Below are 27,699 nucleotides of genomic sequence, written 5' to 3'. Positions count from 1 at the left end.
GTGGCGCCACCCCGCTCGCTACAGTATTATAACGAAACAAAAAAGTTTTGTTCCATGTTTTCATTAAACTTAGTGCAACATTTTTAGATAATAACATATTATTTTGATTAATTTCAATATTAGTAATAAACTGTTTTAATAAAATAATAATTAATCAATAAACTTACAAAATTAAATAAAAGATATCACAACGTTCTAACTAAACGTTTCCGAACGACAAAATATCCGACCAATCACAGCCCAGTGGAAGACACTTTCATTTGTAACGTCTTGAATTTTGAAAACAAACGTTCAAGACTCGTTAGATTTCGGATTCATGTTGGTGGTTATTTTAGAATTATTGAGTTTTATTAGTGATTTGTAATACGGACACAATTTAAACATTTATTGTGAACTTATGTGTGTTTAATTAAAAGAAAAACAGTGAGAACTCAAGGCAAAATGATTACGTTAACCGAAGATGTCAACAAGCTATTGTAAGTTTTGAGTTTTTATACCACGAATGTGTTTGAATAGCCGTTTATGAGTGTATTTAAGGCAATATTTTCGATAACGACCTGTGTGATTTAAATTAATGGTGGTAAATTTATGAATTTTACTAAAAATACCACGCAATTCACAAGGCGTCAACTTTCCGGGTTCTCTTCCGTTACGGATTGATTTCAAACGGTTATGCATACAAACATCTATAAATACATTGAAACAACAATATTTTCTTCCTCACTACCGTTGTTATTCATGTTTCGTAACCTATTATTGCATATTTACATGCTGGGATATTGTCAAGCAAATCTTTTGAAATAGTTGTTTTTCCTAAGAATTTTAATATGTAAGCGTATTGATTCTCTCTTGTATAATAGAATAGGCCTTTGTCTCAATAATAAAAGACATTTCATTAAAATAAAACGGATAAACAACATGTGACAACTGTTACATGATAAATGCAATAATACAAATACCTATTTTATAACAATCAATCAATACAGTTATTAATAATGTCTACAAACTTTTCCATGTTGGTACAAATACTTCACATTACAGTAATGAAGTTCTTAAAGAAATATCCCACAAATCAAACATTCATCAAAGAACTATCAAATAAAACCATTGCTATATCAATTACTTTTATTTGCTCCATACTTCATATTTTTACTCCAAATGGTTTATTTGTAGACAAATGGTATTAGTTAACCACCTATCTAACAAAAACACTATCTTAATACTGTATACTTTTTACTTTTATAGCAATGAAGTCCTCGTGGAGATATCTCAGAATGTCCGCTCAATGATGGAAGAGCTCTGGCTGAACTGGTCACATCTCGGCGTTGATGACAACACCAAAGTGAACAACATCACAAAACTGGTGCAGATCGAGAAGGAACTCCATAGAGACGTGATCTCCGAGACCAGACAGAAGCTCAAAACTATGCAAGGACAAGTTGACAGTAAGTTTTGTAGACTTGTTATGCTAATGAGATGATTTTAGGAGGACAATGTATTTTATTTTGAACTATATTTTGGCTACAAGAGAGTGTAAGATTTTATAGCATTTTATTTAATATTGTAACAATGTCCTATTTTGCATAATAGTGTTATTTAGTATAGTTGAATATTGGTACCTATTGTATTGGTTTTAAAGCATGTTATCCTTTGTTATAGTACCTAATACTTAATGTTATGTAGAGGTTTATGCTTGATACTGAAATTTATTAAAAGCACACACATATTACTTGCTCTTATCTTGACAAAATAAAAATTAATTAATACTTTGTTTATATAACAGAACTAAAAGAGGAGACAGAAGAATTGAGCAGATGTTTATCTGTTGATATCACCATCCTGGACTTCAAGGAAGACATGATGCTGGTGGAATACAAGAGGGAACTGGAGGAACAGATTGCAGGGTAAGTAGTTACTTATTATCTATTCATGGTGTGGGTTATGCATTGATTATGCATTTGCTTCATTAATTATAGGTCAATTCTACAATGTAAGATTGTGTTCCACAGCACAACCATACAACAACAACTGATAGTAAAATCCTTTAAAACATAAACACACAAAATACTAAGACAATGTATTACTTAAACAATGTGTAAGTTACCATAAACTTTTAAATGTTTAAAAATTAACACATAAACAATTCTTTCAAACATTAACACACAATATAATACTTAAACAATGTATAAGTTACCCATAAACATTTTAATGTTTGAAAATTTTAAGTTACTGTAACACTAAAAATTACTATGAAAGTTTTATAACTACTATAAACATGTGATAATCAGTTAACATGCATTAAAACAATGGGTAACACATCATAACTTAGCAAACTTTGAACCTTTCAACACTGCTCTCATCTTCCTTGTTCACAGCTAATTATTTTTATTTCTCATATAATTATGACTTACAGTTCTCATAGTTTACCTATCTTGATGACTGAAGTATTAGACAATTTTATAATTGCTTTTAGTCTGATTTTGTAAGTCTGGTGACATGACCCGACATGGGAAAGATTATTTGTTAGTGCATCTCTTTTGATATGACCTAATGTCATCTTTGCAATCTCTTCATAATTATATGAGAACTATTTATTGGGTTGTAACTTCCTATAATTCATTATATTTATTGCCTAATTAGGTTTGTTGTGAAAAAGAATGGTTTCCAAATTATTAAGTAAAAACAAATCTTTTTCATTAACTTCAATGGTACACTGGTTTATATTACACTTTTTAAGTTATTTACTCTCAAAAGTACTCTCAAAATATGTGCAACTTCAAGACACACAATATAATATTATTATACAAAAACAACATATTGATAAAGTTTAATAAGCAACACTTTCATCTTTTTTGAATGCCAATAACAAAACAAACTCACATACATAAAACTCATAACTTTTACTGTTGTTAAAGACAACAAATGTGTAACCTTTTAGCGCAAACATTAGTCACTTAACACAATAACCAGGTAAATATTATCCAAATACTCAAACAAAAATGCACCTTATTCCTTCAGATATAGAGAACAAGTGGAACAACGTCGTATGAAGATGGAGAGGCTGTTGGAATGGCAGCGGGACTTGGCTGATAAGCTTGGAGTCACCATCCAGGAGTTGCAGGAGGTCCCACTTCCCGCTGAGGAGGAGCTGGACAAGCTGAAGGAACATTTGGAAATGCTTCAAGCTGAACGGGATAAGAGGGCAGAGATCTTCTTGAATATTCAAGTAGAGATTAAGGATATTATGGGTGAGTTGAGTTTGAATAAAACTGTACTTGTATTTATATAAGTAGGACGTAAAACAAGTGAAATAGAATTCGAGGAGAGATACTGACGAGGAGTGAATAATGTTGGGAAAATATTCTAACATCTATTCAGCCCATTCTGGAATCTATTCACCCTATTTTACCGTTAGTATGTTGTGTTGGATTCGTAGTTTAATGCACTGTGGATTATTTCTTCACATATTTTATAGAGCCTAAATACTCTTTTCAGATAATTTTATATCTGATTAGTTTTCTTTATTTTGATGATTTGTAACAATAATTTTTATTATGTTTTCTGCTTAGTAAACTTACTAACTGTGCAGATAGCACTTTTTAGAACTTTAAATAATTAGCAAAGAGCCTTTAACCTTAGTTATTATTATAATTTAATTAATTATTATCTCGAGATTTAGTAGGTCATTACCATTTCAACTGATAGTATTATACTATTAACATCTTTCTGTATTATGCAAATGAAAGTTAAATAACTATATTTTTTATACATCTTATATTTAAAACAATTCATTTAAAATATACTACACAATACTTTTGAGACATTAAATCCAATGGCTATTAATAAACAATGTTGATTGTTTCAGACAAACTCCGCATCAAACCACAGAACAAGTTTGAACATATTGTGACATCATCTCTGTCTGTGGACTTCAAAGTGACTGACCTGAACATGGACCGGCTCGCCAAGCTTCAGCAAGACTTGCAAGAGAAATATGAACAGACTAATAACAGGGTATGTAACTTAAAAATTATGTGTATCTTCTTTAGGTAATAATAACGATTAAACTTGACTCCCTTGTTCAAAATAGTAGCAAATATTACTTTCGAGTGAAGGATTCGGTATGATACTCTGGTTATACATTGTATAGCGACATTACGTGCTGTAATGTACACCTCTGCCTACCCCGTCGGGGATAAAAGGCGTGACGTTGCCATGTTGCCACTCTGGTTATTTTGGTTTTATAAGATGTAACAGAACTGGTAATAGTTACATTTTAAATATGATTAACGCCAGTCGTAATTTGGTCTTCATTTTAACTTTAGTCACAAATTATAATTAATCAAACAAATTAGTAAATAAAAATTGTCTCTCTTAGGTATTGGAGCTTCGTGAGCGTCTCACAAAACTCTGGGAATGTCTCGATGAAGATCAGATTTACCGAGAAAACTTCTTGCACGCACACCCTGGCTGCCACCCGCAGACTGAAGCCGCCATCAAAGATGAGATCAAACGCTGCGACCAAATCAAACGGCAGAAGATTCAGGTACGTAAAGCAAGAGTCACACAACTTTTAGGTCAATGGTAATTTTAATTCATGTTTTTGTTGCTATTTTGAAGGCAGTTCTTAGTACTGTTGGACACCATTTGAAATTAGAAATATTGTATTGTATAATGGGTGTTCTATTTAAACTTCAACGATTTTTATAATAGATTTTATGAGTGTAAGATGACATAAAGGCTTACACTATTTTATTGTATCATGAAATTATCTTCATAAACATCATTTACATGAAGCTTGAAGTTGATAATTAACCAGCTTTTTAATCGAAATACCGAGCCTAAAGAAAATAAATTCATGTCTAAATTACCTAGTACTTTAAATTCAAGATTGGTACATTTCACTGATCTGATAGCCTACATTATGGGTGGAATATTATCTAAATATTGATAGTTTGTTGCAGAGTTACCCAGTAACTAGTTGTCATACAGGAACTGTTGTAACTCTAATACAGCCTGTTTCTTTCAACACTAAAATGATGATTGTGATACATAATTCATATAGTTGCTATACATTTACTTGCATATTATCGAAATTGCTCTAGCGAGTCTAACAAAGTTAGTATCAGTATCAATAAGAAAAATCATAAAATCACGCCTGTCAATTCCCGAATGATTAGACAAAAGTGAAGCATACTGTGTGCAACACCCCATTTCGCAGTGTGTATAAGAAAAATCTTTGTTACTGAGTGTATCGAAATTATGACATTACACGTACGTACGTTTTACGTATAATAGAAATAACGATTGAAAGATACTGATGAGTTGGTCCATTGGAGCCGGAAAACATAAAACAAACTCGTAATAATTAAAAAAAAACTTTAATAGTGACATCAAGCTCTTAGAAAACCTGGTACTAAGTATAAAGCGATAGTCCGCCAGCACGCCAATCATTCATGCGACCAGCTTTTTAATGGTCTAGTTAGAATAGTATAGGCAGTTGTATTTAGGATAGGGAAGTCCCCAGAATTTCAGTTTCGTAAATAAGACAGTTTAATTTGTTTGCTCTCGTTTATTTAAAACTAGCTTTTTAATCGGAATGCAATTAATATTGCAATATGGTATGCGAAAACGTAATCTAACTAGTCGTTTTGCATCGGTGAATAATAAATCGGTTTACTTTCACGCGAACTAGTAATGATAGATATCGATCAGACGTTAGATGTTTAGATGTCGTATTAATTGTTACATAGATAAATTGTGTACATTGCCCTAATTAAGGTTGTATAAGATTATACAAGATTGTTTCCTTATATAAAATCATTATGAGGTAGGTACTTATTTAGTTCTTTTTTGAACCAGTAGTTCATTGTATCAATATGGATATTCAATTAGATATTTCATTCAATTTCATTTCAGCATATACATAGAATAATTATCAATTAAGCAAACAATTACTTAGGATAATTGTCGCATAAGTATCAGGCAAACAACTTTTTTATATTTTTTAGTTTTTCGTACATCTAGAAATATTTTGAGGACTCATAATAATGACGCCTTAAAATTTTCAGAAATTTGTCACCCGTAATTCGCCTATTGCTGTATGCTATCAGGTGACAATAATCATAATTTTAATTAGGCAGCAGCATTTAGTATACACCCTAGTAATCTAGATAGTTTTTTTATTTCTTCCCGTCCCTCATGCATAGTCAATGCAGGAATTTCCATTCACTAGGGAATCATACATAAATCTATGAATTAGGTCTTGGATGGACTTATGTTCTCTTGAAGGCGGCACTAGACGACCCATAAATATCTTGTTGAATAAAAGCGTATCGTATGTATGCACTCAATAGTAAACTCTCGCATCTTATTCTAAGCACCATTTTTCTTTACTCAGGTGTTCGTGGCGAATGTCCGCACAAAGATAAAGTTGATGTGGGACAGTGTGATGTATTCGAGCCGCGAACGTGAGGAGTTCGTGCATTACTACCAAGACATCTTCACTGAAGACACGTTGACTTTACACGAGCTTTATCTGGAGAAGATCACCAAGTATTATAATGATCACAAGTAAGTACTTAATATCCTTTTTTTTACATAGTATTGTCTCAGCCTTTGGTGGTTTGTGTTAACACATTAACGCCATGGGGGGCTAAAGTGACCGGCGCTAACGGAGAATTTGCCTTCAACTGATTTTTGTTGCCAGTCAAATATTCAGCCAAACTTCTCGGTTTTGTCAAAGTCTCAAGCAAGCCATCAAAGCAAGTCTCTTTATATCACATAATTTTTCTAGGCACATCTTTGAGCTGGTGGTCACACGTAAGAACCTTTGGCTGAAGATGACGGAGCTCGAGGCTCGAGCTACGGAGCCAGGTCGTTATCACAACCGAGGAGGGCAACTGCTGCGCGAAGAGAAAGAGAGGAAGGCCATTGCCAGTAATGTAAGTTATTGACTACAGTTGTAGACTAGTTTTAAATAGTTTTGGACTCTATTTCCTTTGTAGTAAATATGTTTTTAGTACACCTTGTGCTGGTTATGTTATTGAGTTTATACATGTGAGTTGATTGAAACTAGTTCAAACCTATTTTGGGTCCTTTAAACGGTTTTAAGGCAATACAACAGTCAAAGTTGATACAGAAAAGTTACAGAATCTACTAAAGCTACAATTTTAGTAATATCATTCATCACTAAAATTGTAGCTTTATAGACTATGACTATCTATTATCTCAATGAATGAATTATGGTTTTACAGTTACCGAAGATTGAGGCACAAATCCGTGAACTGGTGTCTGATTATGAAGCTAAGACTGGTAACATCTTCACTGTCGATGGCAAGCCTCTTCTGCAGCTCATGGAAGACGAATGGGAGACGAGGAAGGCTGTAAGTATACTTATACTTTTTATAACTAGCATTAGCAGTCAGAAGTGACAATGACAATAAGTCAGTCCCATTTTATTAGAGAACCAATGAGTTTGGCGGTAGGTGTGTTCTGAGGGCTTAGTACGTTATCGCGTTCGGCGCTCTGATTAGCCTGAACGAACCAATTAGAGGGCTAAACGCTGTAACATCAACGTATCGATCTCTATAAGTGCTAAAAATGTAGTAGGCCCTCTGGCGTGGATACTGCATCTAGGCAAACGTTGTGTAGGACACCAGATTCGTGGTTTATCTCAGTGGCATGTGATGTAGACGCCTATGTCCAGTTGTAGATGGAAATCTACTAATACTCATTAATTTAAGCTACTTCAATATTTGAAACTCCACTTAAAACTAGGAATAGACATGTATTTTAATATCTTAGTTCCATCTTGAATTGAAATTACTATTTTATTTCAGTGGATTGAAATAAACTCAACCCTATTGAAAAAACAGTAAATACAAATTTCGAAGTTTGATATGCTTTGGTTCTCATAACCGTAATTCCCTAAAGTGCACATTTGTGATGTAAATCCTTACTGAATAAAAGTATTTGCCATTTATTTTGGTTTGATTACATGACATGACATGCCTTGTATTCCCTGAGGGGTGGGCAGAAATGTATAAAGGCCACTTTCGATTCTGTGCTACTACTGAGAATTTCCTAAAACCGATTATCCAAAACCCATTTACACACTCAATACCAGAATCTAAATCGTATACGTTCAGGCAATTGTGATAGTACCAATTCGACCAACAGTATTGTCTGGCAAAGATATTGCATAGACATAGATATACATACGAAACAGGTATCAGATTTAAGACAATGAACCATGCTATAACTTTATTCAAAAGCAAATAACCATACCAAACGTGACAAATAAAAAACAACCATAGATCAATGTACGAAAGGTCCATTTTTACTAACGCCTGACTTTCCACAGGAGCGTCACAACAAGCTGTCAGCTCGCAAGCAGGCGCTGACGCCGACGACGCCATTATTCCGGTCGTTGGCCACATCGCCGCTCGGGAAACGGAATAGGACCGCCGCGGGACTCGCTGCTACTGCTGAAAGGAACAGGTATGGAGATTTTAGGTTGTGGTGATGGTGTTTTGTACAGGTAATTAGTGTTTAATTAGATACTCCATATTCAAAAGGAACCTTTCTAGAATCACAATAAAATTATAAGTGTGAAAGTTTGTTTGGATTTTTCTCCCTCAATGCTGAAAGAAAAGGATTTTGATGAAATCTGGTATACAGACAGGGTATGATCTGAATTGAGTGGTACTTCTATAATAAAAGTCCGCATGGCAGAAGCTAATATTCTCATAAACTCTCAATTAGTTGTAATTAGTAGTGATCACCTTAAAATTTCTGCTATGAATAAAATTGATGCTGATATTTATTGTGGCCAGTTGGTTATAAGATAATACTTTTACACGTCAATCTTTGAAATATGTAACTAGATTGGCTTTGTATTTAGTGTTAGAAGTAAGCATAGTAGCATTGATTATAAGCAGGTCGTTTGAATTTGTAGGCCGCCGTCCAAGCGACAGTTGATCACGGGCAGTGCTACCAAGGCGGTGACTACCTTCACCAACAACCTTTCGGCGCTCAAGAGATCTGCTATCACTACTGTTAAGAGGTAATGTGGTATTATAATACGTAATTTTATTAAGCGCCTGTTTCACCACCTTCATATAAAGATAGTTCATACAAATTAACTATGTTCTTAATTCTCATCAATCTGGGACATAACGGCTATCCAGACATTGTGAAACAGGCCCTTAATGAAATTATATTAATTTGACAAATAGCATATTTACCAATGTATGTACAAATGTACAGTGTATTGTAAATAAATCAATACTTACAAAAACGAATCAGTTTAGTAGTGGGAGCTAACTACGCCATTTTAGAGTACAAGACGGATATTAAAATAGAAATACTTAAATCATCTACCAATTATTGTTTATAAGATGTGTTGCTAATTAAGTCTTTGACTGCCAATAGAAAACTGTTGAAGGCAAGTCCTCCGCTAACGTCGGTCACCGGTGACTCTTTGTTAGTATTTCAATCATTGGTATTCGTAATTCCATCGTTTGCTTCATTTGTAAGAAAATTACTTCGTAACATAATTGCACCAGGATATTTCATTGGATAACGCTAGATACAATTATTTTACACTAATGAGCTTAATCTTGAATAAAATCTAGGTAGCAGATTATATAAAAAAAGTAATGTAAACATTAATTATTACTATCGTCATAAAAAAGTTATTGGCATTGTTCACTTTTTTATCACAAAAAACACTGAATAGTTACGGCACGCACTTACACATGTTTTAGATAATATTTTTCATTCCTTTACAATTTCAGTGCGCGCTTGTGAATTTATTGATGTGAAAACAACATTACGTCATAATTGTTGAGGCAAGTTTTCTTTGATTGATGATGAGTAGCCATTGAACGAGAATATGTTGATTTTATATAAGTAGAGGGAATGAGAAATATTGTATTGAGTCAAGGATACACTAGGGAACAAATGTCCTACGACATTTATCAAGCGAAGCCCGCCGATTTCGGCTGGCATATATGGCGACATTGTTCGGCTTATGTCCACAGCGACGATGATGTTGCCCAGATATGTCGACCAAAGTCCGGCAATGTAGCGATACTTTGCTCAACGTCTCTGGCGACACTTGTCGTAGGACATTTGTCCCCTAGTGTATCCTTGGCTTTAAGGTGCTGATAGAGCTGAGCATTCACTTGTAACATAACATTGAGACCAGAGCCAAGCTCAGAGCTAAAAGTTAATAGGAACAGTATCATGAGTATTCTAGCGAATATTCTTTAGCGACTTTGATATCTTTAGCTGCAATACTCGCTAGAAGGCTTGATAGAATGCTTGCGAAAATGCTCTCATTATTGTTTCTGTTATGTAAAATTCACAAGAATGCTCATTACAAGTGAAGCGCTCAAGTTTATCAGCACCACTAGATACATTCTTATGTAACAATTTAATTAACAGTAGATCAATATTCTTTGTAGTTACGACGCTTCATTGTTCAGCATGAAGTAATTAGAGTATTTGAATAAGTAATTATGTTTTAGATTGTAGAGAGTAGATTGAGTTGCGTTCGCCGTCATTATGTATTGTAGCGACGAAAAGTAGTCTCATTGTAAAAAAAATATTGATTACATATCGATTCCTAAAATGAATACACTGAAAGTAGAAATTAGGAACAATGTATAGAGACATACACATTTTCAAATCCCGATTGAATATGAGATTCCAATCTTTACATGTTGAAATATAAATAAAATTCTAGTATTTCGGTGTTATATATTAACTACAGTACTTGCCTTGACTCTAAACATAAAACACTATGAAAAGTAACATCATTTTGTAAACATATCTGGGAAATCACCCAAACAAGTAATATAATATTTATATGATTTAAATTAATATTTTAATGTATTGTGACAGGCGTATCAGCGGTCGTTTGGCGGCTAGGGCTGTCGCGGAGGGCAAGGATGCTAAGAGGAAGCTGGACTACGGAGGGGAGCTGAGGAAGACACCTAAAGTCAACGGCAGCATTCTCAAACATAAGCGCACGGTAAGTAATAACATAGATAGAAATTAGTCTTCGGCGGCCTATTGGAGAGGCCTATGATAGGTCTTCGCATCCGAATAATTGGCGCGCAAGCAACTTGCGCGGATATCGTATATAGCTGCAGGACAAGCTCACTATCCTTCAATGATGATTTTGAAATTATTCGGTAATAAACCGAAGTCTGGTGTTAACACCTAACAAAGCTTAAGCTTTGACTTAATAATTGTTATATAACAATGATCAAGACTACAGTTATTAGTCTGTAGTATCTTAATAAATTGTAAAATGAAAAAAGTAATGTTATGTTATTTAATTACCTACTTAATTTAAACTTGCGTGTTAGCTGCTTTGCATAACTAATTATAGGTGTTATGCATATCTTAGTTAATGAGGCTTACGGCTCACCGATAGAGTAAACATGTGTTCTTTTTGTAAACTTCGCTGAGCTAATTCTACACTTAAAATATATTAAATCTGGACAAATTAATCATTTTATCAAAGTAGAAAATTATATAATTCTGGAAGTACATAATGCCGTGTCTTAAATTTATTAATAATTATTGTTTCCTTTCAATACAGTCGCACGGTAAGCGTCACAGCTCCAGTCGTCGTTCGATCAATGCGACGCGCTCGACTGGCTCTCAGGAGGAGGAGAGGGTCGCCAACAAGGATCCTCTCATGGAAACCACACTCCTGACTACTTATACAGACTTTAAGGTAATAACACTTTACCTTTCTTACCATTTCTTTGGACAAAACATCCTTGAAGATTGAAACTTAAAATAGTCTACCACATACATTTTTATTGAGTGATTCTAAATTTCTCTTTTCTTGTTACAGGACGGAATCAACGAAAAACAGATCAGCCGCAGTTCCATGGCAAACCAGAGACCGAACGAGCCTATCCTACCAACCATCGTCTACCATACAATCGACGAAAAAAACGGCACACCAAAAAAGACTCCCAGAGTCAAAACCCCTTTGACGCCTAAAGTAGGCAAGGAGAACATTCAACATGTGAACGTAGCTACTCCTAAGAGTAATTTGTTGTATACGCCGACTAGGTTAACTAGGTCCGCTCTCAAGCTTAACAACGATGGCTTCGCAACTCCCCGGGCTCCCCTCAGCGCAAACAAAGTCAACCTTCAAAGACAGAACACGGTCGCTAGTTTAACGGTCAAAACTACCCCCAACAACGTTAGCAGGTCTAAGTCCCACTCGCATTTAGTACGAGCCAAAAATCTCCCGCCTCTTATCTAAGCACCTTAGACTGAGTACATTATTTAGATCTTGATGTAAATGTTTGGTTTGTTTTTTTTTTAATATTTTATTAATTTTTCGCATTTATATCAAGGTGTATGCATTGTGCCTTACAATAGTACCCGAGATGTTCACTTGTAATTATAAATTTATCCAGATTTTTTAATGCAATTTTTATTATTGTGTGTTGTCCGTGGTTTGACTCAAGTTTTATGACGTATTGAATGCTTGTTTTCACATTGATAATATAGTGTTTTCTTTATATCCTTGTATATTTGAATCTCTTATAATTATGTGCTGATTCACATTCAATTTTAAGGAGTTGATTATGTTTATAGATGTGATTGATAGATAGTATTTTAAATGATAGTTTTATAAGTTACTTTCAGTTCTTACAAGAGTTATTTTAGTTTTGTCTTCAATTGGAATAATTTTGTTTTAGAGTAGTTTTAGTCTTTTACTAACACTTGGCACATTTTGTTAGACAATATTTCTTGATAATTCTTATGAACAGGACATCGAACATTGATATAATTAAGTATTTTGCATATGTAGGAACTGCGTGAAACATGTTAATATGGCTGGCAGCTTTAATTTTTTAAAAGGTCGACAGAAAGAGGTTCTAACACCAAGACAGTGTACTTAATTTCGATCAGTATTTCATGATGGGTTCGCAAAAAGGCCATTTCTCATGCTAACATTAATATAAAATTATTACTAATTAATATGCGTCGCTTATTTAACTAATGTATAATTATTAATAATTTTAAAAATGTAAATTATGGTTGTAATATATTGCATAGTTTAAAACGATGAACGACTTTTTTTCATGACCTACAAGATTACCCCTGTGAATTTACTTGTGTCATTAGAATAACTAGAAAGTACATATATTTTCTTTATATATAAAGAATAGTGTTACAGAGATAAATATGTCAATTTACTTTGATTATAAGGTGGGCTCTAAGGGTCGAATGTTCAGAAGGGCTGTGGAGAGTGATAAGCATGACATTGAATTAATTTGGAAGCGAGAACACACTGAAAATCTATTCTGTGATCCTGATATTGGGTCGTTGATGTGAGTGTCACTTAGGACCACATTTTGGTACTTTTTTTTAAAGGAGAAAATCATCCAATGACTTCTCCTGAGACGAGAGAGTGTCAGACTCTTACTGGTTAAAACCACTCCGTTCCTACTCCTGCTTGTCGAGCCGGAGCCCCGGTAAACCGTAGCAAACTGTCCGCAGCTCCGACATTTTGCTACTTGGAATGAGTTTTAATTTGAGTTTTAATTTGATTTGGGAAAACATACGTAACGATAAAATGTTCTCACCTTGTCTGGTCAATCAAGGAACTGACTGTTGATAGAAATATTAGATACACATTGACTAAGTACCGTGTCTTCCGTTTGATTCCTGCAAGGAACAATTTTTTGTATGATAACCAAATATATGTTCTATGTCTGAGTGTGATTTGTAATGTATAATTACGGGTTGCACACATGAATCTTCAGTTCTTCTAAAGAATAAGTAGTTTAAATATATTATTTCGTTTGACTTTCAGTGAACTTTCAGCCCTATCAATTTGTATGGTGGATGAAAATAAAGAAGTGATCGGATTCATGGCACTTTCTGACCATCCCAATGTTCTTGGGGTAGACCCAAGTGACTGGGAAAATTGGATTAGGAATTTATATCGGTTAGTGAAATTCGAACCTTATTTTGCACACGTAAAGTTCAGTTTTCATTGATACAGTCATGTTTGCAAATAATCAAGTACAATACCTCTGTCTTTTATAATCAATTTTGAACCTTACGTCTTTATTAATGTAGTTGAATGTTCTATTTTCCATTTTGTAGGAGATATTACCTATCAAGAAGCACGCTTTTCATACATTTCATGTGCTGCGTTGACTCCGTGACTGACGTTTTCGTAGAGGAAGCATTGATATCGGTGTTTTTAAACGACAGCTACATACTGTACATTGTGTTGGTGGTGCCCATATTTTGTCCAGATGGTAAGTACTGTGTACATATGAGTGTTTGTATGACTTAGTATGAGTTTGCTTTACGTTTAAATTAATCGAAAGGAGAGCGCGTTCAGCGCTCTGATTGGTTGTTTTGTTCAAGACGGCCAATCAGAGTGCCGTAACCGCTCTCATAGTACCTGCGTTGGATTTATCGTAAACCAAAATTCAATTATGACCTTCCATTACTATACTCGCCCACATAATAGCTTTACTCCTTGATTACAGAACTTATTTCAAGATTTGTAACGTTCAGGAAACGCAACATTTTAAAATACCTACCAAAGGTTAAGGAAGGCTTCGGTAACTACTTATACACGGCGCTAAGAATCGATTTCTGTCCGAAGTTGAAGATGCGACGAGCCGTGTAAGTTACCTAAGTTCTACCTGAATTTCACTGGTGATTTTGTAGTTACAGATGTATTCCTGATTGAAAGTTGTAACTTATCTATATTTATTTTCAACTAGATCTATCTAAAATTTTTTGGCGCCTCCACAATATGGTCAGACGTGTCTGGTGGTGCCCCGTTGAAACCGGGTAGCCTAGGTCTTGTTTGCTTTAAGGATAATACGGTGTCTGTCTAAAGGCCTCTTGTGGAAAATCTTTAGTCCACGTTTCGTTTTCGATTTTGCGTTCATGAGATGGCGCGTGTGAGGCGTAAAGTCTTCTCAGCTATCACAAGTGTCTAATGATTTCACATTACAAATATTTCAAGCGTCAATAGACCTTATTACTTTTTCAATATACTATATTTCTCTCTATAGGGAGGAAGATAACGACGACATAGTCGAAATACTAGACAAGAAATGTCCTCGTCTGAAGGAACTTTATGGCGAATATTATATTAGTGAAATAATTGGCCGCCATCCAGAATTTAATAGAAAAGTTATTGTTGCTGACGTAAGCTTTCCATTTATTTAAACTCTAGACACAGTAGGACTAGTAGGTACCTTTTGTTCTACAGAGGTTCAGGCCTAGTTTCGGTGACCATCTGATGAATGCGTCAATAGTAGATTTACAGTCGCGAAGTGAAGTGAGTGTCCTTATTGTAGTATTATAAATGATGCATTTTTTCTTTGAGGGGGAAAATCATCCAATGTCTTCTCCCGCATTGGGCGAGGCGAGAGGGAGTGTCAGACTCTTACTGACTAAAAACAACCCCGTTCCTACTCCTGCTTTTCGAGCCGGAGCCCCGGTAAACCCGCTAGGTAGTCCGCAGCTCCGATCAGGTATCAGCCCTACTGGACCCCATCTGTGGTGGTCCGATGGCTCGAGGCGCGTGCGGAACGCGACGCGCCGCACGCACGGGATAAATGATGTATGTCGCAACGATTTTTGTTATAATTTTTGGGTCCAGAGATTATTAGGGGGTCGAAGAGTGGTGAGCCGATGCAGGTTACTTTTTTCCTTTGATCATGTAGGCAGTTGACGCCGCAGGTTAGGTATATTAAACATGACTGACGAAAAAGTTGAAGTTAGGACACGGAGATTGATTTCCATTACCTATGCATCTCTGCCTACCCCTTCGAAGAACAGAAAAACATGAGATTTCAGATCCAAGGTCGTGCAGTAGCAGTGATGTGCTTGAACACAGAGATAAACTATAAGAAACTGCAGACGTCTTATGAATTAAAGCCGTTTCATGGGCTGCAGACTGCTACTTCTCTTGAAAAGGAACAGAATAAGAGAAAGAACGTTTTGCTCACGGATTTTGGGTAATATTTTACTATGAATGTGGTTAGTTATCAGGTAGTAGGTAGTACATAAGATTATAATTAATTATAGGGGTTGTTCCTTCAAAGGAAACCCATTTGTTCGCTGGTTTTGTTAGATATTAGATTGTTCTAACGTGGAAAGTAGATCAAACAAACGAAAAACACTCATTTCTTAAAAAAATTGGTTTTGATACTAATAATATAGTATTTACCAACTAAGTAACTATAATATATAATATTACATATTTTAGTGACCCCATTTTGCGCGGTCAGTGGAGCCCTTTTCAGCGTCCTACAGTAAATGTCGACAGACACAAAGAAGTAAGTATCAACAGAACAATTGAAAATGTCTTGTATTAAGAATAATCACAATAATAAAACCAAAATAAACTAAAATTCTTAAAGGCAGACGGAGATCATACAATGAGGTCGAAAAAGGATATACGTAAAGTGAATGTCGAGCAAGAATCTCAGACGAGTTTCGAAAAGGCTGATTCAGAAGTATTAATCGAACAAGAAATTCTGGAGTCTCCTGCAGTACCATCTATATGTGCTTCTGTAGTGGAAATGTTGGATGAAGACCCTTTTGACTATGATATCGTGAACATTGACACCACACTGTTCAACTTAAATGAAGGAAAATCGTTTAATATTATGTAAGGATGATGACAAAATCCTTACTTTTCCTATTGAATTTTTATTTTATAAATAAACTATCTACTAATATCACCCGCTCTGCTTGACTCCGATGGATTGTAGCGTGATATTTCATAGCTTATAGCATTCCTTGATAAATTTACTATCCAACATATAAACAAATATTTAATTCGGACCAGTAGTTCCGGAGATTAGCGCGTTCAAAAAAACCCTTCAGCTTTACTTGTTAAAAAATGTGTAGATACTTTAAAAATAAAAAGAACTTACTAATGACTTCCATTTTCATTCAGAGCCCGTCCATCTTTGAAAACGAAACGTGCATTTGTGAGAGAATCGTTATTGCTTAAGCAGCATCAGATGTTTAATAGTTCAAGTAATTCATTGTCTTTTAAGAAAAGTAAGCATATTTTAATTTAGTTCCACATGTTTTTTACACCGGCCTAACCCAGTCTTAGAATATTAAGGTAAGCGTCCATAGACCCGCATCGTACGCATCGGACGGATAGCATCAAACGGATAAATTTAGACTGTGTCCACTTTCGACAGCCATCGGATTGCCGACGCAAGTATCAGCAATCGGATTGTCGATACCATTTTCACTCGCATCGGCATTTCGTATAACGTCATCGGTACGCATCGCATGTAGTCGTTGCCGATGATGTGCGGATCAATGGACGCTGTTGTATGAGTTTTTATACAAGACAAACTAAAATCCGTTGCGTGCGATCCGCCCGATGCGTGCGATGCGGGTCTGTAGACGCTTACCTTTAATCGTCCAAAATTACAGCTTTGAAACCAAAGCGAAAATTTGTAAAGTTGGATGACGAGGATAACATGACGTATCAAGGAACGGAGAATGCTTTTATTATAGAACTGTTTGCGATCCGTGACGATATTGATGACAGGTCAGTTGAATCTAATTTTTATATCATTTCCAAAAATACATCTGTATATTATCATAATCGGTCCGTCCGTTTTGGAGATACGATGTCACAGACAGACAGACATACAGGGCTGTATACATAGAAACGTAAAACTAATGTTAACTTCGGGGGGAGGAGGCGGGGTGTATACTGATATTTAGCAAAATACTGAATAATCATAAGTTTTTAAACTGTCATGGTCACTAACACTAATATTAGAACTTGAGACGAGATATTTACCATGTTTATCTATTTTAATGAGTTTCCGATATCACTGTTCTGTTATCGGCACTATTGCAAGCGCCATGATCAAGTTCTAATATTACTGAATAATTCAACCTTCCAGGTACGCTTACGATCTACTGGAAGCCGCTTTTGAGTTATTGAAAGATTTGGATTACTGCATCATTCGTGTACCTTCGGCTGACAAGACCTTTCCCTTATTACAACATTTTTGTGTAAGCATTGCATAGTTCTTTCATATACTTATTCACATAATGTTAACAATTTTTCTTCGTAGTCCTCTATGTACCTAGGTACCTGACTACGGTACCTACGGTATGAGACTTGTAGTCTGCATAATCTATCTAAGAAGTCAACGTCAAGTTAAGTTTCAGGACGTTCATAAGAAGTTGTATTGCGATACAAGGACAAAGTTGACTTCTTAGATTATGTTAACTATAGTAATTAGTAGAATTACTAAGTGACCATTATTTCCAGTTTGTACCAGCGAAACCGAAAATTTGCTGCGAATATTCGTTGTATATTGCACACAGGAGTTCGGTTTTAGGGTTAGTAAAATATTCATAAGTATATCACTTTTTTGTAGCTAGTTATTGCACAAAAATCCATTTTAAAGATTGACGATATTAAAAATGAGCGTAGATTAATTATTATGTTATCGGCATACTCACGTATGCTAGAGGATCATATTCATGAGCAGCATTCCTCGACACAACGCGGCAACTGTCGCGCTGCTACAGTAGTAGTACTTACTGCTACAGTCAGTAACAGTGCGACAGTCGTCGCTTCGTGTGACGTCTGTCGCGGAATGCGGCCCATGAATATGATCCTTTAGAATGGCTTGAAGCAAGTCGAGTTCCTTTGAAACAGTTACGTAAGTAAGCCAATAACATAATAATTAATTTAGTATGTCTCACGAAAGTTATAATAAGACCTTAAATGATACAAGTCCCTACCTCTTTAAAATCATTTTCATATAAAGGAAATTACGTGTTCGTGAAGCAGAGATTATGGACATTCCTGAGATAGCAATTCTCTTAGCAAATACGGAAGCAAAGGACACTATAACACATATTGAAAATACTATAAAAGAAAAAGAAAATCTTGCGTATATTTTCACTACTGGAATGCATATTATCGGGCTGGGAATACTAGAGTACGTATTTATTGTCTTATTTTGGTAGATAAACTACAGATTCTCTTATTGAATTTTATAATGGTCTATGTAGGGAAACGAGGATACGAGTCATCTGATGGTAAGTGAACAGCGCTGCCCATAGACACTCGTAATAGGTACCAGAAGAGTTACAAGTGCGTGGCTAGTATTTTGAGGTGGTGACGGACCTGATTCGCACGGCAAAACACAACGCAAGCGTTGTTTCATGCCAGTTTTGTGTAACGCCATGGTTACTTCGCTTGAACCGCCTTATTGATGCAGAAGTATTATTCTCCTACATGAAGTTAGCAAACAATTTTCTGATAAAAGTGTTAACTAAAGTTAGAGATTTAATGAGGGCAGTTCTTTCGTCTTATTTGCTCCTCATAAAATGCAATCATTTTCTAGGCCAGCAGAGCAAATTGACTGCATACGAGGAAGATACAATCTGGATTCGTATCAGATACACAAATACCATTACATGGGGAATGGAATACAAGCTGGGTTTGCCACAGTCAAATGCACGATAGTGTATCCTGTGTTTGAGCCACATTACAGGTTCTTTGCAAGAGAAATGATGAGGCTATCGGGAAATAATACCCTGTTGTGGCTTACGCCTTATAGAAATAAATGGGTAATTTTTTAACTATGTTATATGTAATTGATATTAACATATAGATTATGTTTGGTACTTTCTATAGGATAAGAAATAGTGGATTTGATACTTTTAGACATATTATTAGACCCCATACTACCTACTGAGTTCAATGTTGGGGTGTTTCTATAATAGACAGTATATAAAATTTTAATTTGAGTCGAAGTCGTGATAGCAGAGGCAGACATTTCACCATTTGTGTTGTTAGTCTTATGCAATAGGGGGTGAGCATATTACCATAATTATTTAAGTTGAATTCATCATCATCAAATACCTAAATACAGTTAGGTAATAGTCCACATTTAGTTTGGGCTACATAAGGCTAGAGCAGCAGCAATTTTTTTCTGTATGTACCTATGAAATTAAGTTCATTCGTATTTTGTAGACTATACACAAAGCCAACTCTATAGTAGCTTCAATGATACCTTTAACACCAAGAACCGTTGAGATAGATTGCGACGCTGTTCCAGAACTTAAAAAAATAAGTGTTTTCACTGAGAAAACGTGCGTATATTTTTGCTTGTTTAATAAAAATAGCAATAAGGAACACACACACAACATCACGCCTTTTACCGCCGAAGGGGTAGGCAGAGGTGCACATTACGGCACGTAATACAATGTACACCCACTTTTTACCATTCGTGTTATAAGTCCCATGTAATAGGGGGTGAGCCTATTGCCTTATCCTGGACACAATTCCAGACTCCGTGCTACCACTGAGAAATTTTCGAAAATCCGAAAAAAGCCCAGCAATGCTTTGTACGACCCGGGAATCGAACCCGAGACCCCTTGTTCGGCAGTCGCCCTTGCGACCACTCAACCAATGAGGCAGCAATAAGGAACTACATATTTAATGTTCAAAAAGATGACTTATAAGACTACAAATGTTAACAGAGTACCATTCAGTACCTGGTTTATTGGACGAAAGTTTACAACGATACCTAAAGCTGAAGTAAATACTCGCATCGTAGTCATTGGCGCTGCTGCTACTGCTTTAGGGTTCTTAAACGGTTTGTTGTTCAGGTATGTTATTTACTTATTGTCCATATCTATTTAATTACCTAGATCTGTACTATACGTACCTATAAGTACGATACTCATGTAATCATGTTCTTATAACCTTCATCATCAAAGTCGTTCTTTCCAGTCGTTCTCTCGTTCCTTCCATTTTCCAGAAATCAAATTCACATATTTCTGTTAAACCATACCAGGCACTTTTGAAACGTTACAAATAGATCCATGAGTTGGTCTGTCTGTGAAATTAGGCAAATACATAATCAAAATGATCACACTAATATTATAAATGTGAAGGTTTGTTTGTTTTGATGTTTGTCCTTTAATCACGCTGAAACCATTGAACGGATGTTGATGAATTTTGGTATAGATAGGGTATGACTAGACTTTGGTGATACTACACTTTTACCCACGGGAACGCGAGCGAAGCCACTATATATTTTTTCCACTCTATTCATTTCAGTAAAACAGCCACATATCTGACGTTTAACAATGTGACCGTAATATCGCCGAATGGTTTGCCATACACAAAACATAACAAGCCGGTAGCAGAGTCTATGTTTCTTCGATCCTATGTCACTACCGACAAATACCTGAAATGCGTACCCTATTCCTACTACGTGAATGTCGTCCAAGGAACATTGATGGAAATGGATTTGTAAGCTTTTTCATTTAAATTTGATTGCTGATAGAAGCGTTGAAGGCAAATTTTTGCTAATGATACACATAAGACACTTCAAGGTTTAATAGCATCAAGTTTTGCAGAATAAGAAATCTTCTACGTAGCTAGATGGACAGATGATAGATATCTATAAAGAGTTGCATATCGAGTTCGTTTAATGTATTTTTGGAAAGGCCTATGTCTAACAGTACGAAATGCTAATGATTATTCAATACATTATTTGCTAATTGTAATTGTGCATCATCAAATATTCAAAGAATGTAAAATGCGAGTGAAAGTAACAATGAGAGAGACATTTTTACTACGTGTCGAGGTTCCTTGCCTCATCCCATCAATTATGGCTAAATCTTTTCTTTTCAAATTCGACTGAAATATATGTTGTTTGATCCTAAATACCGAATCACTCATTAAGTACCTATTACACATAAAATTGCAGGCAAGAAAAATATATCACATTGACAAGTGGTAACTGCTATTATTACGATCTTCTGTTTTTGTTCTTTGGTAAGCAGTACCAGCATCCTGATCACATGGTGCATTTGATACAAAGAGATATGGAATACAAGTATGGTTCAGGTTTCATTTTAATTTTATTATGAACGAAGTCGTTCTTTTTAATTATGGAATAGGAGGCAAACGAGCAAACGAGTCACCTGATGGTAAGCGATCAGCGCCGCCCACGGACACCCGCAACACCAGAGGAGTCACAGGTGCGTTGACGGCCTTTTTAATTGCATATCACTTTATGGCAAGCGCTCAGCACCGTCCATGGACATCTACAACACCAAAGATTCAAATGCATAAGCGTTTTGCCAGCATTACAACAAGTACTTATTCTTGAAGGTGGAATAGTTATACCGTATGATAGTTATTGCTTTGTTTCTTCATGTTTCTATACACACAGACATAATTTGACTACAACGCCGTACATACCTCTGGATAAGCCGAGGTTCAGTGACACAGAGATCCAAATAGCCAATGATGAAACGCCGGAGAACGTGTTTATAATCAACTCCGTTGGTGAAGCGAATAAAGCTTTGGATTACGTTAAAAAATTTGCTGATGACGATTCTAGTACGTATTATGTTAAGAAATCTTAAGGCTTTCAGTTGATTAATGGTCGTTATGCGAAAAATATAAAGCAATTGATCTTATCTATTGATTTTTTGTAAATAATAGCATGTAGTTTGGATGTCTTCACCCTTTTTGAGGATTGTAAGTACAATATGTGGTTGCTGATTTAAAAATGAATGATCACGATTTATATAATATTAATATGACTTTTGACTTTATATTGAAATCATGTTTGTTTACTGCTGACTTACCTATGAAATAATAAAAATTAAACTTTTATTTTTATCGTTCTAGAGAAAGTGATAGTGTATGGCTCAACAATTCACGCATACTTATGTGTCAATGCACTCTTGGATACCAAAATTCGTCCAGAAAATATAATATTCATCGAGCCTTTCCCTCCAGAACATCCTGAAAAGACAAGAGTACCTGTTTTTGATAATGTAACTGTAAGTCAGACATTTTGCTATAACTCTGAGTTGAATGGGCCTCCGGTAACCTCACTCGTACAACGAAACACAACGCAAGCGTTGTTTCACGTCGGTTTTCTGTGAGGCCGTAGTGTCACTGCGGCCGAGCCAGCCCATTCGTGCCAAAGCATGGCTTTTTCACACTGATCAATTGTCATCCATCACGATAGTCAATATATCTCATATAATATTTAAATTTTATAATTATCTATTTTGTTTAGGTGGACCAAACAGTAATCGAAGTTTTGGATAGTCTAAAGGTGAAAGTCTACCGGTCTTATTACTTTAAATCATGGAAGGTGACTGTCGAAGATGTCATAACACATGCAGATTTCTTGTCTTATGCTGATTACTTGAACTTGGAGTGCAGTGCGTTGTTCTATTACGGAAGAATTGGAGTTAATATGAGAGCGTTTATTGGTAAATATACTTGCTTGAATCTTTATCCGTAAAACCTCTATTTTGAGGGCAGTCCCTTACTATCACCTAAATTAGTTTAGATTTCAGTCATGATCGTCTCACTACAGGGCTAAGGCTACCTAGCCTCCTTCCACTCCTCACTGTTTACCACTATCTAAAAAGAAATTTTTGATCCTGGGGGGTTCATGTTATGTTCCTTAGTTTCTTTTTGTGTGATATATACTCTTGAATTATTGAGAGTTCTATAATATTTAGTAGGTACTATTTTTAATTTTTATAGAAAGCATTTGTTGCAAAAATAATGTAGCTCTTTAATAAAGTAAATTCCTAATGACTTGACTTAATGTCTTGTATCTTCTGGGTAGTGGTTGGGCCAGAGAGTATTCAGTCCCCTGTCATGATTGGCTTTGAATTCTCTGGTTCTCATGTTTTTCTATTTCTTCTAGCCATTCACAAGAGCGGATTAGCTTATGACGGTGGTGTAGTAATAGACTATGAGTGTCGCACATTAGACCCGTATGTATTCGCGGCGGGCCCTTGCACAAGGTACCATAAACGGTACTACGCTGATGCACGAAGCCATAAATACTACGATAGTACAGAGATTGGAGAAAAGGTTAGTTGCATATTTCATACCTTTTCCTTTTTATCTATACTTTATAAGATATGACATAATTTATATTGTGATTGATTTTTGTTTAGTTGTATTAAGTTTCTGTTATTTTTTAATGGTATAAAATCATAAAATGACCTCCCTCGCTTTGGGCAAGGCGAGAAGGAATGTCAGACTCTTACTGAATAAAAATTACCCCGTTTCTACTTCTGGTTGTTAAGCCGGAGCCCCGGTAAACTCACGAAAAACAAAGAGCTATCCAAAGATTTTGGACTAGGATTGCTTCTTAATTATAGCCATTGGACTGATGAGTTATATTTGGATTGGACATTAAACTCGTCCACAATATTTATCACACAAGCATTTTATTTTTGTTATAGTTGGGCATTCAAATAAGGAAGCAATTAGACCCGTTATTTACGGAGACGACAGAACCATTTTCACAGAAGTGGCCTCAAGCAGAATATATAAGCTTCCCTAGAGCTTTTAACCGGTCATCAGTATCGTAAGTATTACCTACTTGTAAAGGGTACAACTTTAAAACAAATTGATATGCTATGTTAATAATAAATGCAATGCAAATAACGTGCAATGTGTAGTGGGTTCGATTCCCCCACGGAGCAACTTTAGTGTGATCTACAAATTGTTGTTCTGGGTCTGATCATATGAATGTGAACTTATGTGTTTGTAAAAGCATCCACGATACAAGAGAAAATCCAAGTGTGGAGCAACCCTTTTTTAAAAAAAGAAAAAATATAGAAAATGCCTCGGCTTTTTTTATGACATACAGAACACTTAAATTAATTTCTAGGATTATTACATCCCATTGCAACAAAGGGTCTCCCCTTCCCTTATTATATCCTGAACTGCGAAATACTTTATGATCTCATTCAAACAATAAAATATCTAAATCATCATAGGCTACGACGCGCTGGACCTCTACATTTGAGTGACTATGCGAGACCAGAAATGTCGTTGTTAGCACTAAACAAACCCAAGGTCATGCATTGTGTCCTACCCGGAGGGCTCAAATACTTGGAAGTCCGCTCGCCAGGTTTGAAGACGCCTCACAATTATGTGCAATCATTGGCATATAATGTTAGTATCTATAAAATTTACTGTTAGATGTTATTATTTTAATCTGTTTAGTTTAAACGGTGTTATTAGTGAAGTACCATAGTTTGTTTTAAGTATATCTACTGTTCGATATAAAAAGAGTGTAAAAGCTGGAAATACTAATCAAATAATAAAATGCTCAGTCGATACATATTTTGTGGAACAATTTATAGCTGTCGATCATATGCATATATGTCTAAACACTATTAGAATTTGAAAAGTTGACATCCAATTTTAGCCGATCTAACTCGATAGTAGTACCATCTACGTATCGCGAAAAAATATCGATCATGCTTTTAATACAATTTAATATTATTTTCTAACAGGGATATGTGTTCGAGACTTACAAGACAGGTTACTTTAAGATGCACCTGAACAAAGAATTTGTTGTTGATGGTATTACCTGCTTATGTCTAGGAAATTATTCGTTAGAAAACTTTAAATATCTTTATGGACGACCGGCTTCTGAGCTAAATAATATGCACTTGAGATATATGGTAAGTGAATTTTTGATATATTGTACTTAATACATATTGATAGACTGAAGAGTAGATCGCTTTCTAAATGCCGTGACCAAAGCCAAGGACAAGCCTATGCAACAAATCATTATAGAACATAGGGTATGATGCTTGTCGAGTTCATTTTTATTTAAATTGCCTGGACGTAGCATGTCAATTTTAAATTAGCCACAGTTGAAGAAAATATGAGAACTAATTTACTCACATTATGATTAACATCAATACATTGAAATAATTTTATTGATATATTCCATCAGGCGAACAGATTGGATGACTTCTATGAATTCTTCCGTTCGTCGTGGGCATTCTTTTTGTACCACGACCACGCCGACGATCTTTTCGCTATGATCAAACAGTTGTACCCCAAGGTATGTAATTTTTGGACATAGTCACCTTCCTTTAAAATCACGTCACAAATACAATTATTAAGTATGGGTATAACTAATTTAGAAACTCCATGGCAACTTTTATAGATACTGCGATGCTCAACCTGCCTCACAAGTTCCTAAGTGCCCAAACTTATGTAGAGGAGTCAGTGGCGTAACGATACCGTTCGGGGCCCGCGGCAAATTCGTTGGATGAGCCCTTCTTCCCAATATAAAAAATAATAGTTCAGATGATAATTTTTCTACTGGGGCCCCTCCCGGCCCGGGGCCCTTGGCATTTTGCCGGCTTGCCACCCTATAGTTACGCCACTGAGAGGAGTGCCTATAGTCCAGAAGTAGAATCTCTTGGGATTTTGAGTACATTATTTAATGATTTTACCTTTCTTCTAATATTACAGGGTCGATCCAGCGAACTTACACTCAAAGAAGCGTTGTGTCGGGCTGCTGCGAAATGGACTCGCAATAGGGTAGAGTCTTAAATAATATTTTAATGTTCAATTGGTAGAATTTGTTAGAATATTGGACATATATTTTTTTAAATGCTGACTGCTAATGCACCCGTCGGATTCGGATTTGGATTTCCGCACGGAGCACATTCGTAATCGTCGTAATTGCTATAGGATTTATAGCAGGAGCAATCGAAATGTATGTGTAGGTAGGTACGATAGCAGCCTTTTTTGTTTTCCAAGACGATGACCAGGTAACATCATCTTAAACCTGGTGGTCTGACCCAAGGTAAACGGGTGACTTTATCGTAATTCATCAGACACAAGTCCTGATTACAATCTAGTTGTAACTAATAAAAAAACATCAAACCTAATAATATTGTGTTCGATACCGAAATCATAATGTGAGACTATTCTGTAACTGTCAATTCGAACTTTTAAAGTGAACTCGGTCGTATTCTCGCCCGTCATTGGTCGAGATTATTCTCACAACTATTGACATGGTGGACCGGGATCCAGTTCACTTCGATCTTTTGAATTGAAAGTTACAGAATAGCCTAACTGAGCCATCCGGAGCTGCGACTTACAAAGCGGGGTTACCGGGGCTCCGGCACGAAAAGCAGGAGTAGGAACTGGGTGGATATTAGTCAGTAAGAGTCTGACACTCCCTCTCGCCTCGCCCAAGGCGGGAGGTGCCACTGGATGATGACCCTTTAAAAAAAGCCTAACTAAACCACATTATTTTTTTATTATTGAGGTGTTTTATTTGGGCCCATTCCATATACTCGGTTTCAAAAACCTTGACAGAAAATACATCTATTCTCAGAGCAGTCATAAAAGGGTCATCTAAATCGGTCGGTTTTGGGATATCCTGTTTATATTTTATTTCTTTAATATTACAGACAATCACATTGGAATCCAAGTTGGAAATGCAAAGAGGTTTCGAGAATTCCTCTCACATAGAAGCGCTGACGGAGTTCTTGATAGATTGGCTGACTCAACACGATATACTCCTACCTATGTACTTACAACCGGGTAAGGTAGGGCATTATGAATACGACCTTGACAACAATCCATTTATAATGAAGAAAGCTAAGAGACGCGTCTCTGAAATGATACTTTAAACCTTTTTATTGTATTCTTATCTAGTTTAATTGTTGTTGTTTTATAAATAAATTCATTGATATTAAATGTAGTTTTATTTTTATCATCATATCAGCCGTAAGACGTCCACTGCTGAACATAGGCTTCAGTCGTTGTGCAACCAGCAGCGCCTACCAACCTTA

At 35.7% G+C, this 27,699-nt stretch overlaps 2 protein-coding genes across 3 annotated transcripts; both read left to right on the top strand.

Annotated features, from left to right (window-relative positions):
* Positions 1 to 263: 263 nt before the first annotated feature.
* Positions 264 to 13,111, top strand: LOC118267738 (protein regulator of cytokinesis 1). 2 transcript variants are annotated; one of them, XM_050694146.1, is made up of 15 exons: positions 264 to 476; positions 1,246 to 1,445; positions 1,784 to 1,904; positions 3,019 to 3,248; positions 3,866 to 4,014; positions 4,379 to 4,546; positions 6,401 to 6,573; positions 6,797 to 6,944; positions 7,257 to 7,385; positions 8,366 to 8,502; positions 8,960 to 9,067; positions 9,436 to 9,486; positions 10,912 to 11,041; positions 11,618 to 11,755; positions 11,879 to 13,111. In XM_050694146.1, the coding sequence occupies exons 1-15, from the start codon at positions 442 to 444 to the stop codon at positions 12,296 to 12,298; spliced, it is 2,337 nt and encodes a 778-aa protein (XP_050550103.1). In that variant the 5' UTR covers positions 264 to 441; the 3' UTR covers positions 12,299 to 13,111. The 2 variants fall into 2 exon arrangements, with proteins under 2 accessions (XP_050550103.1, XP_035437788.1); XM_035581895.2 differs by lacking the exon at positions 9,436 to 9,486 and having other exon boundaries at positions 265 to 476.
* A 58-nt stretch (positions 13,112 to 13,169) lies between these two features.
* Positions 13,170 to 27,551, top strand: LOC118267861 (cilia- and flagella-associated protein 61-like). The gene is made up of 28 exons (XM_035582107.2): positions 13,170 to 13,376; positions 13,862 to 13,996; positions 14,158 to 14,315; positions 14,553 to 14,691; positions 15,090 to 15,225; positions 15,880 to 16,040; positions 16,292 to 16,361; positions 16,446 to 16,696; positions 16,988 to 17,094; positions 17,485 to 17,602; positions 17,967 to 18,078; positions 18,341 to 18,411; positions 18,846 to 19,019; positions 19,428 to 19,653; positions 20,060 to 20,178; positions 20,569 to 20,697; positions 21,152 to 21,346; positions 21,807 to 21,935; positions 22,275 to 22,444; positions 22,739 to 22,893; positions 23,136 to 23,334; positions 23,781 to 23,950; positions 24,328 to 24,452; positions 24,868 to 25,045; positions 25,390 to 25,560; positions 25,839 to 25,949; positions 26,366 to 26,434; positions 27,316 to 27,551. The coding sequence occupies exons 1-28, from the start codon at positions 13,231 to 13,233 to the stop codon at positions 27,535 to 27,537; spliced, it is 4,146 nt and encodes a 1,381-aa protein (XP_035438000.2). The 5' UTR covers positions 13,170 to 13,230; the 3' UTR covers positions 27,538 to 27,551.
* Positions 27,552 to 27,699: the final 148 nt, after the last annotated feature.

Source organism: Spodoptera frugiperda, chromosome 6 (assembly GCF_023101765.2).
Source record: "Spodoptera frugiperda isolate SF20-4 chromosome 6, AGI-APGP_CSIRO_Sfru_2.0, whole genome shotgun sequence".
Lineage (NCBI taxonomy): Eukaryota > Metazoa > Arthropoda > Insecta > Lepidoptera > Noctuidae > Spodoptera > Spodoptera frugiperda.
The sequence above is the reverse complement of the archived record's forward strand: the minus strand, read 5'-3'. Positions and strand labels throughout refer to the sequence as shown.

Bases quoted from the DNA above. Each gene is read 5' to 3' on its own strand.
- LOC118267861 (XM_035582107.2), top strand. From the start codon at position 13,231: ATGTCAATTTACTTTGATTATAAGGTGGGCTCTAAGGGTCGAATGTTC. The intron at 20,698-21,151 runs GTATGTTATTTA...TATTCATTTCAG, and splicing joins TTAAACGGTTTGTTGTTCAG to TAAAACAGCCACATATCTGA. The intron at 25,561-25,838 runs GTAAGTGAATTT...ATATTCCATCAG, and splicing joins ATATGCACTTGAGATATATG to GCGAACAGATTGGATGACTT.
- LOC118267738 (XM_050694146.1), top strand. From the start codon at position 442: ATGATTACGTTAACCGAAGATGTCAACAAGCTATT. The intron at 9,487-10,911 runs GTTAGTATTTCA...GTATTGTGACAG, and splicing joins TCGGTCACCGGTGACTCTTT to GCGTATCAGCGGTCGTTTGG. The intron at 11,756-11,878 runs GTAATAACACTT...TTCTTGTTACAG, and splicing joins CTACTTATACAGACTTTAAG to GACGGAATCAACGAAAAACA.